The sequence below is a fragment of the Myxine glutinosa genome, chromosome 1 (genome assembly GCF_964187855.1).
Source record: "Myxine glutinosa chromosome 1, kmMyxGlut1.1, whole genome shotgun sequence".
NCBI lineage: Eukaryota > Metazoa > Chordata > Myxini > Myxiniformes > Myxinidae > Myxine > Myxine glutinosa.
In genome coordinates, this window is record NC_136261.1 from 95,060,523 (window position 1) to 95,072,664 (window position 12,142).

At 51.2% G+C, this 12,142-nt stretch overlaps 1 protein-coding gene across 1 annotated transcript in view; it reads left to right on the forward strand.

The window, feature by feature from the left end:
- The window catches only part of LOC137426526 (sister chromatid cohesion protein PDS5 homolog B), a 253,471-nt gene that overhangs the window by 160,878 nt on the left and 80,451 nt on the right, over positions 1-12,142 (forward strand). Inside the window, exons 20-21 of the mRNA XM_078774894.1 lie at positions 4,705-4,828; positions 10,982-11,140. Coding sequence (XP_078631020.1) covers positions 4,705-4,828; positions 10,982-11,140 — 283 coding nt within the window. The remainder of the gene's footprint in view (positions 1-4,704; positions 4,829-10,981; positions 11,141-12,142) is intronic.

Consider the following 12,142-nt stretch of genomic DNA (forward strand, 5'->3'; position numbering starts at 1 on the left):
CACGACCTCCTGGTCCCGGTATACCTCCGAACCCCGAGAGGAGCCACGGCAGAAAAATATATGATTCGGTGTCCGTAATCAACAGTGAAACCACACCAAGGATTATAAACGACCAGATGTTGTATTAAAAATCACACACAATAATAAAGGTACAACCAATAGCAATCGAAGTGCACTCAATATCTCTTAAGATGGTACCATCCTCTAAGGTAATCTCACTCACGGCGTTCCCAGTGAACGAAACAGAACACTCCTCAATGTCTCTATAACTCAACGGGGACCCCGGCGAAGAGGTGATGAGGCGAGGAAGGAGGTATAGGCAAGGCGTGGACCGTCACGTGGTCCATACCAACAGCACACTGGCGGCGGACAGGGAAATCCCAAAGACGCGATCCAGACGTGCACATTCACCGTTCAATCAGCGAACCGCAGGGTAATCTTCAAACGCCGCTGTCGCGCACACACATCTCCGGCAGACGGCCGGAGGGCGAGAAAAGTTGACGCGTACCAAAACCTTTTTCGGTGAACGCAGCGCACGGCGCAAAATGGCGGACAGCTCTTACGCCTCCTTCCTCTAGGCGAGGATTCTCCGGAACCTCTTTGCCTATACCTGACTACGCAGGCTTCTCAATACTCCAGCGATAACAGATATCGCACGAAATTCCTTTCGGGACTCAAAGTTCACTCGCGATGTACACTCGACCACGCTCGGTACGGAACTTCAAGACACGACTTTTTCCTGTCTCCTCACGCCTTCTTCTTCCTCTCTATCGTCGTCTTCCGGCTTCCTGTCTCTTTTCCATGAGCGCTTTTAACCTTTTAACCACAATAACCATTTTGAATCGAACAATAACCATAATACTTAGAACCAACAATAATAATAATAACAACAATAATAATAAGTGCCGAATCCGTAACACTACTGAGAGTGAAGGGGTGGGTAACAAGAATACCTAACTGTCAGAGAGACAGGACTACACAGATAATTAAACATTGTTATGCCTCCGCCGACAAAGTCCCCGGAGGCATTATGTTTTTAGGTTGTCCGTCCGTCCATCCGTGCGGGCTAAACCTGGTTTTTCTCAGCAACCATATGTCCAATTGAGACGAAACTTTTAGGGTAGGAGTGACACCCATGCATAATGTTTTTATGACAATTGTGATGGCATAGGTCACGTGGTATGGCAGCCATCCTGGATTAAAAGCAAATAATTAAAAAATTATTTCTTGGAAACCGCTGAATGGAAAAATTTGAAACTTGGTACATTGTCAAGTACTCCCAATGGGGAACAAAAGCATGATAATGATGACATCATAGGTGAAGTGGTATACCAGCCAAAAATGTTTTAATCGAATTCCTGATCCTAAAAATCTGAAATTGCATGCACATGATCCATGACCCATTTGTATTGAAATATTAATTTTATGACATCATAGGTCACATGGTTTGGCAGCCATTTTGGGTTGAAGGAAAATATTAAATAAACAACTGCAACATGTGAGAACAAAATTCTTACCTGTTGCAGTTGTTTCCTTTAGTGCATAACAATCGGCTTGCTGACTATGCTCATAGCAACCATGGATATTTTATTTGGTGAATTCAACTCAGCCCCCACTTCTGTTCTTGGATTGCTTGTTCATAGTCATTTTGATAACCTTATCTGGAAGTTCCTTGCTGTAACTCTTGCATTCAAGGAAAGTGAATATATGGCAGGTTTGTCAGCCTTCTTGTCTTCACTCAATGTTGGCATGCACCGGCAATAAATACATAGATATCATAGAAGAGTTAATGTTAACATAGCCTGCCATTATTGGCAGCACCCTACCCAGATCGGAAATCCCATAGAGACCACCCGGACATCTCTATGGGTCTCTATTGGAAACCATGGTTTCTATTGGCTTCTACAGGAACCAGTAGAGTTTTCCGTAGAAATCTAACCAGATTCAGTTGAAACCAATAGAAACCATTAGATGCAACTTGTCTGAAAACCTATAGAAACCAAGAGGAACCTTGAAGTTCAACTGGTCCTGTAGAAACCATAAGAGTTAACTGGTCTGAAAACCCATCTTATCTGGGATTCAGATAGCTCAGATGGCAGAGCACTGATACAGTTCACCCAAGGACCAGGGTTCAATTCCCAGTCTGGGCATGTACATTTTCAATATATGTTGACTGATTATTTGCAATCCTATTCATTGACCTATTGGTCTCCTACTGGTCCCATTGACCGACTGGTTTTTTTGTTGGTATTTCATACTGGTCATTTGTACTGGTCATGTAGATCAGTGACAAAAATCTCAATTTAATCCATTTTAAATTCAGGCTGTAACACAACAAAATGTGAAAAAGTCAAGGGATGTCAATACTTTCTGAAGGGATTGTAAGGCCAAAAACGATATATAGCACGATATCTCAAAAAGTTGACTGATTCAGACGAAACGTGGTGGACAGGTTGGATGTGTGACAAGAATGAATTGATTCGATTTTGGTGAAGATCCAACTCCAGATCCAGATAAGATAATTTTTAAGTAATTCTTCACCATTGAGAGATGGGGCCAAAAACGATATACTACACAATGTTATGGATGAGTTATGACAAAACTAGGTGGATGAGTTGGTTCTGTATGAAGATCAAGACGATTCTATTTTGATTCATGTTCAGATCTAGATTCGGCCTATCAGTGGGATACAAAATGTAAACTGTTCAGCCTGGCGGAGTTATGTGCTCTACGGAGTGCCGTGTTAGTTATCTCCGCCACCAAAGATGGATGGAGGTTATGTTTTCAACCCTGTCTGTCTCTCTGTGAACAAGATATCTCAAAAAGTTGTGGACGGATTCGGACGAAATTTGGCAGAGGTAGTGTATGTGACGTGGAAGAAATGATTCGATTTTGGTGAAGATCCGGATTTGGATCCAACTACTAGAATTATTAAAGTGATTCTTCATCATTGTGAGATGAGGCCAAAAACGTTAAATAGCAGGATATCTCAAAAAGTTGTGGACGGATTTGGATGAAACTTGGTGGACAGGTTGGTGTGTGACAAGAATGAATTGATTCGATTTTGGTGAAGATCCAACTCCAGATCCAGATAAGATAATTTTTAAGTAATTCTTCACCATTGAGAGATGGGGCCAAAAACGATATACTACACAATGTTATGGATGAGTTATGACAAAACTAGGTGGATGAGTTGGTTCTGTATGAAGATCAAGACGATTCTATTTTGATTCATGTTCAGATCTAGATTCGGCCTATCAGTGGGATACAAAATGTAAACTGTTCAGCCTGGCGGAGTTATGTGCTCTACGGAGTGCCGTGTTAGTTATCTCCGCCACCAAAGATGGATGGAGGTTATGTTTTCAACCCTGTCTGTCTCTCTGTGAACAAGATATCTCAAAAAGTTGTGGACGGATTCGGACGAAATTTGGCAGAGGTAGTGTATGTGACGTGGAAGAAATGATTCGATTTTGGTGAAGATCCGGATTTGGATCCAACTACTAGAATTATTAAAGTGATTCTTCATCATTGTGAGATGAGGCCAAAAACGTTAAATAGCAGGATATCTCAAAAAGTTGTGGACGGATTTGGATGAAACTTGGTGGACAGGTTGGTGTGTGACAAGGACGATTCTATTCGATTTTGGTGAAGATCTGAATATGGATTCGGATATGAGAATTATTTCATTTATTAAGTGATTCTTCACAATATTGAGTGATTGGGCTAAAACCAACATATAGCAGGATATCTCAAAGTTGTGGATAGATTTGGACAAAACTTAGTGGACAGGTTGTGGGTGTGACAAGGAAGAATCGATTCGTTTTTGGTGAAGATCTGAATATGGATTCGGATGCGAGAATTATTTAATTTTTAAGTGATTCCTCACCATTGGGAGATGGGGCCAAAAATGATATATAGCAGGATATCTCAAAAAGTTGTGGACCGATTTGGACAAATCTTGGTGGGGATGTTGTGTGTGTGACAAAGGAACAATCGTTTCAATTTTGGTGAAGATCTGGATCTAGATAGAAGAATTTAAGTGATTCTTCACCATTGAGAGATAGGGCCAAAAACGACATATCGCAGGATTTCTCAAAAAGTTATGGAAGAGTTGTGACAAAACTATTTACTTACTGAGTTGATGATAATGTAACGACCGAAATGCGATGCAAGCTGACAACTGGCAGGCACACTGTTAAGTTGTGTTCTTTCTTTGTTTCGCTACCATCTTTCCACACAATCTTTCATAATTTTTATTTAAATTGCTTGATTACTGCTTATTGTACAATAACTGTGTGCTGTATTCTTATTAATGCCATTTTGTTCTTTTTTGTACACTGTGTGCTGCTTATTAGTCCCCTACCGGTGTACACCGGAGGGGACTATAGGTTTGCACTCCGTCCCTCCGTCTGTCAGTCTGTCCGTCACGCAAAGAACAGCTTTCCGGGCTTTTTTTTCTAAACTCTTAATGCTAATGATTTCAAACTCGGTACATGGTTTCCTCATGATAAGTTACAGATCAAGTTCGAACTTCACGACGTTTCGATCATTTTTGACAAAGTTATGGCACTTTGAACTTTTGGTAATATTCCCCAACAGTTTTCCGGACGACAGACTGCCGGTAGGGGACATGTATTGCAGCGCAATACTCAGAATGCTTATTATTAATGTCACCATTTTGCTGTTTTCTCTGTCTCCTGGAAGGAAACTTGTGCCAATTTTTTTCAAACTGGCCCGGTTTGGTCCATATCACCTTGCAAAGCATGCTGTACATTGTATCCGGCTTCACCTGTGCAATTGGGAGGCTCATTTCAGCAGTTTAATTGAGGTATGACAAACCTGCACTGCCATCAAGTTTGGGGGTAAAGCGTTTGTCGGGTAATCATAAAGATAATGGGAAACTGAGACCAAGAGGATCTATATGTTCAAAGCAGTGTGCAGCTGACCAGCTCAAATAATAACATTTTGAGAGGGTTGGTGGGCTGAGAAGTGTAAGTAGGATTAAACACTTTTTCATGTCAGTTTAATACCCCATGGAGGCTCACCATAAAATGAAGTGCTTTTGATAATGCATACGAAGCACTATTTATAGTCAAATCAATTTGATTAGAATTGCATTTTTGTGTACATATTCGACGTTTGTGGAAGAGCTAGTACACTGAACAGATCAGGACATAACAGACAAAAACAGTTTGTAAAACACGCATGCATGGGGTGTACATATTTGACACAGAGGCTGCATGGGAAATTGTTGGAAAACTGGAAAATTGGGTGGAGGAGGGATTTGGGTGGGGTTAACGAGGGTCGAAAAGATCATGGTTTTGGGAATGGGGACGATCTGAGATGGTGGTGATCTTCTGTATTGAAGATCTGGAGGGAAGAATGAGACTGAAGAGGATGTGTGCAAGTTCATTCCACAGACGTGAAATATGAAGAACAAATGAGTGGAGGTGAGCAGTGATCCTGGATTTAAGTTGTTTCGCCAGAAGGGGATTAATGATGGGCTGTGTGAGCCCTGCAGAAACCTGGGGGGAAGGGGAGGGGGCCTAGGTACGGAAAGAGCAGAGGGTGCAAGACCAGAAATGAGGCGGTAGAAGACAGAGAGACCACTGACCTGTCTGCGATGGTGAAGTGATAGGCCCAAGATTCAGCTTCAACACTGGAGATTCCAATGATCTTTTAAGGCCTGGTTTCCACGCCATCAAGCTGAGCGGCAGCCAGAGGGAAGAGCACTACTATATTTCATGTAGATTCCGTTTGGAGAAAAGGGGGTGGATGGAGAACCTGGGGAAGAAGGAAATGGAATAGAAATGAGAATCGTTGTGCAGTAAAATCTGAAACTTTTTTTTTTTCCTTGTTTTTTTGTTGCAATCATTCGTATTCATCACCGATTTATTATTTACATCCTCACTGCCTATTGATAGCCTGGTGTTGGCTTAGCGGTTAGGGTGCCGGCTTGGGATCCGAGGATCCTGGGTTCGAATCCCGGTCGATCGCTGAATTAACGCCAGGGGGGTTGACTCAGACTCAGCCTGTCATCCTTCCGAGGTCGGTAAATTGAGTACCAGCGTGCTGAGATGAATGATCCCGGTGTGTACCCAGGTTTAGAATAGGTACACCGTATCCCTGCGCATCGTAAGAGGCGACTAAGGGTTGGTGTCAGGAAGGGCATACGGCCATAAAAACACATTGCCTCAAACAGTGAACTGAAGCGCGATGCTGTGCGCGCTAATGCTTACGCAAGGAGCAAGCGGACAACGCGGTTCATAAGAGTCTTTATTGAAAGTACTCAAACTGCAGCACTGAGCTGCTCCGGGCTGCGCGCCCCGTGTATATCTTCAGGCCACGCCTCTCTCTCGGGCGTGGCCGCCGCCCACTTGGTGCGCGGAATGATGTCACCACGCCAGTGGGCTTTCGTGTCCGCCACACGCACCCCCCCCAGAATTCCCGCGCACCTGGAGGGCCAGTTTGCGGGGCAAACGGATGACCCGGCCGAAGCGCCCCCTGGCGATCGGCGGCGTCCGGGGTGCAGGGATGCCAGGTGGGATGCCTCTGGCTGCCCCTGGGATGGATGCAGGACCGGGGGGCGTCGTGGCGGCGGGGCTGGGCGGTGCCGGGGGTCCGCCCGCAGGGTGGCGGCCCCGACGCGGGGGTCGGGCCACTGGCGGTGGATGGTCCACGTCGAGGTGGGCCGGCTTGAGGCGGTCTACAGAAACGCGGTCAGGAGTACCGCCGATGTCCAGGGTGAAGTGCTTCGCCCCGGTCTCCAGCACGCGGAAAGGCCCGTCGTACGGGGGCCGCAGTGGTGTCCGGTGGGCATCGTGGCGGACGAAGACGTACTCCGCCGTGCGAAGCTCCGGGGCGATGTGCATCGGTGGGTGCCCCTGGCATGCCGTTGGCACCGGGGCGAACCTCTGGGCGGTCTCTTGCAGAGCGGAGCGCTGCTGTGCCGCGGACCATGGTGCCGTGGAGTCGGGGAGGAACTCGCCCGGCACCCGCAGCGGTTGCCCAAAGACCAACTCCGCCGCGGATGCGTGCAGGTCCTCCTTGGGCGCCGTCCGGAGGCCCAGCAGGACCCAGGGGAGCCTGTCGACCCAGCCGCCGTCGCGGAGCGGTGAAATCTTGAAATATTACCTTCAATGAGCGGTGAAATCGCTCACACAGGCCGTTAGCCTGGGGGTGGTAGGCCGTGGTTCGGTGCAGCCGGACCCCGAGCCCCTGCGCGACCGCCCCCCAGAGCTCCGAGGTGAACTGGGGGCCGCGGTCGGACGAGATGTCTGAGTGGGCGCCGAACCGGGCGACCCAGGTGGCGATGAAAGCCTGCGCGACGCCCGCCGCCGTCGTCGACGCCAAGGGCACGGCCTCCGGCCACCGGGTGGTGCGGTCCACCATGGTGAGGACGTGGGTGAAACCCCGCGAGGGAGGCAGAGGTCCCACCAGGTCCACGTGGACGTGGTCAAACGGCGTTCCGGCACCGTGAACGGGGCCAACGGGGCCTGGGTGTGCCGGTGCACCATGGCGCGCTGGCACGCGAGGCACGTCCTGGCCCAGCCGCGGACGGCCTTCCGGAGGCCATGCCAGACGAACTTGTCGGCGATCAACCTTTGGGAGGCCCTCGCGCCCGGGTGGGACAGGCCGTGGATGGCGTCAAACACCTGGCGCTGCCAGCCCGCGGGCACGATGGGGCGAGGCCGCCCGAGGGAGACGTCGCACAAGAGGGCCGCACCCGCGCCGTCGAACGGCACCTCGGTGAAGCGGAGGCCCGTGACGGCGGTCCGCAAGGCCTGGACGTCGGGGTCAGCGGCCTGGTCCGCTGCCATCTGGGCATAGTCGATGCCCGAGGTGGACTGCGTGGGCGACGACCCGGGAAAGGCAATCCGCCACCGGGTTGTCCTTCCCCGCGACGTGCCGGATGTCCGTCGTGTACTCGGACACGGCTGAGAGGTGACGCTGCTGCCGGGCCGACCACGGCTCGGTGACCTTGCCCATCGTGAAGATCAGCGGCTTGTGGTTGACGAAGGCCGTGAACGCACGGCCCTCGAGCAGATGGCGGAAGTGCCTGACCGCCAAGTGAAGCCCGAGCAACTCGCGGTCGAAGGTACTGTAACGGCGTTCGGGCGGACGAAGCTGCCGGCTAAAGAACGCCAGCGGTTGCCAAGCTCCACGCACCCATTGCTCGTGCACCGCGCCCACCGCGTAGTCCGAGGCGTCGGTGGTGAGGGCGATCGGTGCATCGGGCGCCGGGTGCGCGAGCATGGTGGCATTAGCCAAGGGGAGCTTCGCGCCCGTGAACGCCGTGTCCATCTGCTCGGTCCAGGTAACGTCGCCTTTGCCCGGCTTACCTCGGAGAGCTTCGTGCAGGGGGCGCAGGAGCTGGGCGATACGGCGCAGGAACCGATGGTAAAAGTTCACCATGCCCAGGAACTCCTGCAGCCCTCTGATCGTGCGGGGGCGCGGAAACCCCTTCACCGCCTCCACCTTGGCCGGCAGGGGGACGGCTCCGTGCCTGGTGACACGGTGCCCCAGAAAATCGATTACGGCGATGCCGAACCGGCACTTTGCGGGGTTCACAATCAGGCCATGCTGGCCCAGGCGTTCGAATAGCGTGCGGAGGTGGCGTAGGTGCTCTTCGCGGGACGCGCTGGCGACGAGGATATCGTCCAGGTAGACGTAGACAAAATCCAAGTCGTGCAGGACGCTGTCCATCAGTCGCTGGAACGCCTGAGCCGCATTCTTCAGACCGAAGGGCATCCGCAGGAACTCGAAGAGTCCGAATGGCGTGATGACCGCCGTCTTCGGGACGTCCTCCGGCCTGACGGGGACCTGATGGTAGCCGCGTATGAGGTCCACCTTCGAGAAGAAGGACATGCCCGCCAAACGGGCGGAAAAGTCCTGAATGTGGGGGACGGGGTAGCGGTCGGGAGTGGTGGCGTCATTGAGACGGCGATAGTCCCCGTACGGTCGCCATCCCCCGCCGGGCTTCGGCACGATGTGCAACGGCGACGCCCAAGCACTCTCCGAGCGCCGAATGATGCCGAGTCGCTCCAGGGTAGCGAACCCCGCTTTTGCCACCGCCAGCTTCGTCGGCTCGAGGCGGCGTGCCCGGGTGTAGACCGGTGGCCCGACGGTGGGGATGTGATGGGCCACCCCGTGCTTGACGGTCCCCGCCGAGAAGGTGGGCCGCGTGAGGGCCGGGAAGCCGGCGAGGAGGCGGGTGAATTCGTCCGCTGCCGGAAGCGTACAGATCAACGTGGCCGGAACCGAACCGTTTGGCAAGCCACTCGGCGAGCCGCTCGTTGAGCTGCTCGACGAGCTGGGCAGCGCACAAGCGAGCGAGCTGAACGTCTCGGCCTGGACAAGACGTCTGTGCTTTACTTCGACCAGGAGCCCATTAGCGCACAGGAAGTCCGCGCCAAGCAGTGCCATGGGCACGTCGGCGGTGACGAACGTCCATCGGAAAACCTGCCCTCTGAACCACAGAGAGAGGCAGCGTTTTCCGTACGTACGGATGGGCGTCCCGTTCGCGGCAAGCAGCGCGGGGCCCCAGCCCGTGGCGTGCTTGTCTGATGTACCGGCGGGAACGACACTCACCTGCGCTCCCGTGTCGCACAGGTAACGGCGCCCGGATAAGGTGTCCGTTATGAACAGCAGGCTGCTCGAACGGCCGGCGCTCATCGCCACTATTGAGCGCCGGCCCGGGCGTTTCCCGACCTGTTGAAGGAGCATGGCGGATGACACTGCCGAGCCTCGTGGCCGAACTTGGCGTGGAACCAGCACCAGGTGGAGGAGCTGGAGGAGTGCGGCTGGCTCCGCCAGGCCGGTGGAGTTGGCGGTTTTCCCCGCGGTGGCGGTTTTCGCCGCGGCGGTGGGCGGGGCGTGGCGGCGGTCACGAGGTGCGTATCAGCATGCTGCGTATGCTGTGTAAGCTGATGCTGTGGATCAGCATCATCAGCAGCATCAGCCTCGAGGTCCGTGACGGCCGCACCGACTCGCCCGCGTATCCGAAGCCGCGAAGTACCTGTCCGCCTCGGCTGCCAATGCTCGGGGTTCCGTTAGCACGGTCCCGGCCAACGCGAGGCGAACCTGCGCTGGAAGTTGGCGATGGAAAAGCGCCCGGAATAGAGAACCGGGGGCTTCGTCGCCCAACAGTGACAGCATATGGTCCATTCGGACCGACGGGCGCGTGTCGCCGAGCTCGGGGAGATCCAGGAGGCGGTCGGCCCGTGCGCGGCGTCGTCCGTGAGGCCGAACGTGGCGAGGAGTCGCCGCTTGAGTGCCTCGTACTTGTGGCCGTCCGGTGGGTGGCGAAGGATGGACACAACTCGAGCGGCCGTGTCGGGCCCGAGGGAAGCGACGACGTGGCAGTAGCGCGTGTCGTCGCCGGTGAGGCGCCAAAGCTGAAATTGGGCTTCGGCTTGGACGAACCAGACTTCGGCCTGGGCCTCCCAAAATTCGGGAAGTTTAATCGACATTGCGTTGTTGTTTGCCATTGCAATGGCGTCGTGTTCGGAAGGATCGCTACGGCAGATCCAACGTCGAGGTCACCATATGAAGCGCGATGCTGCGCGCGCTAATGCTTACGCAAGGAGCAAGCGGACAACGCGGTTCATAAAAGAGTCTTTATTGAAAGTACTCAAACTGCAGCACTGAGCTGCTCCGGGCTGCACGCCCCGTGTATATCTTCAGGCCACGCCTCTCTCTAGGGCGTGGCCGCCGCCCACTTGGTGCGCGGAATGATGTCACCACGCCAGTGGGCTTTCGTGTCCGCCACAGAACCATGATTGTCATGGGGTCCGCAAGGCTAACCCCTGCTCTCGCGGGGAAAAATGGCCTTAAAACGATCATTCATTCATTTTCATTCTTACTGCCTATTAAGTGTTCACATTCTAGTGCTGTAGCTTGTTAAAATCTTAGGCTGGATCATCAATGAATCTTTTAAATAATGTTTCAAAATAACTCACACAAACATTGTCCTTCACAGTCGATGAAAGACTTGCTTACGACACATGAACCTGAGAAACTGGCTGCCCCATTGGCCAGTCTTGGTCACATGGCAATGGTTGGACGGCAAGAGTTTGCGGACTCAATGAGCCCGTTGATCATTGGCTTTGTCTTGAAGGAGCTTCTATGGAGCACCGAGGTAGGAAACTTGCAACTATTAACTGCCATACCTCGACTGCATTCAAAATGAATGAAGCACCAAGAGCGGGATTTACCCTATCGGAAACATTATCGAAGTTTTAAATCTCTCGATATGGTTTAATGCACCATCAAGGTTGACAATGATTGTTTTGTAATCACTTAAAGTTAAATAAATTGTGACGAATTACAGGCATTCATTTATTCTGCTTATGCAGTGCAATGATAAAAACAGTATCTACTCATTATATTCTTCAAGTGCTTTTGCAACAGCCCAATTGGTTTGATTTTCTCACAATATGTCGATATCATCTCTTAAAAGGACACAATCATGACATTATTTGAATATATGTTTTAGAGGATGATATCCCCTGACCAATTAGCACATAAAAATATATTGGGGGGGGGGGGTGGGGGTGAGGGGGGGTGGTGGAGGGAGGAAATAATACTCCAGATAATCGTGCTTCAAAATTGGACTATTTTCACTTCCGTTATGTAAATGAGCTACTTCCATTGATTCTCATGACAGGAAAGTTGCACAACTCATTAATGGGCATGTACATTACTGCGATTCATCACACGTTATTCTAGCATTCAAGATGCCGATGTGCCAGGCTTTTAACTGTTCGAATTGTCCAGAAATTTGCCCACCTAACTCAGAAGACGTTTTTTTTGCATCTCTGACACACTAAAAGATCGTCAATGATCATGTGATTTGTGGTTGCAAAACTTAGGAACATCCAAATTCAACATCAAAACGTATGTTCATTCAAAATATCGTGTTTGTGAAGACCACTTTAAGCCATCAGCATTCGTATTTCATCAACAGGCTCACTACCTGGGAAACAAGCCTCGGAAATTGTTGAAACACGTTGCTGTAACGACACTTACCAGGCGAAAGTTATGTGTTGATTTGAAGCCAGGCCCCAAGCCAAGCCCATGTGAGCCAAGCTCAGAGCTAGTCCTCAAGTAGTTATCTATATTACTAGAATACTAGCAGAGC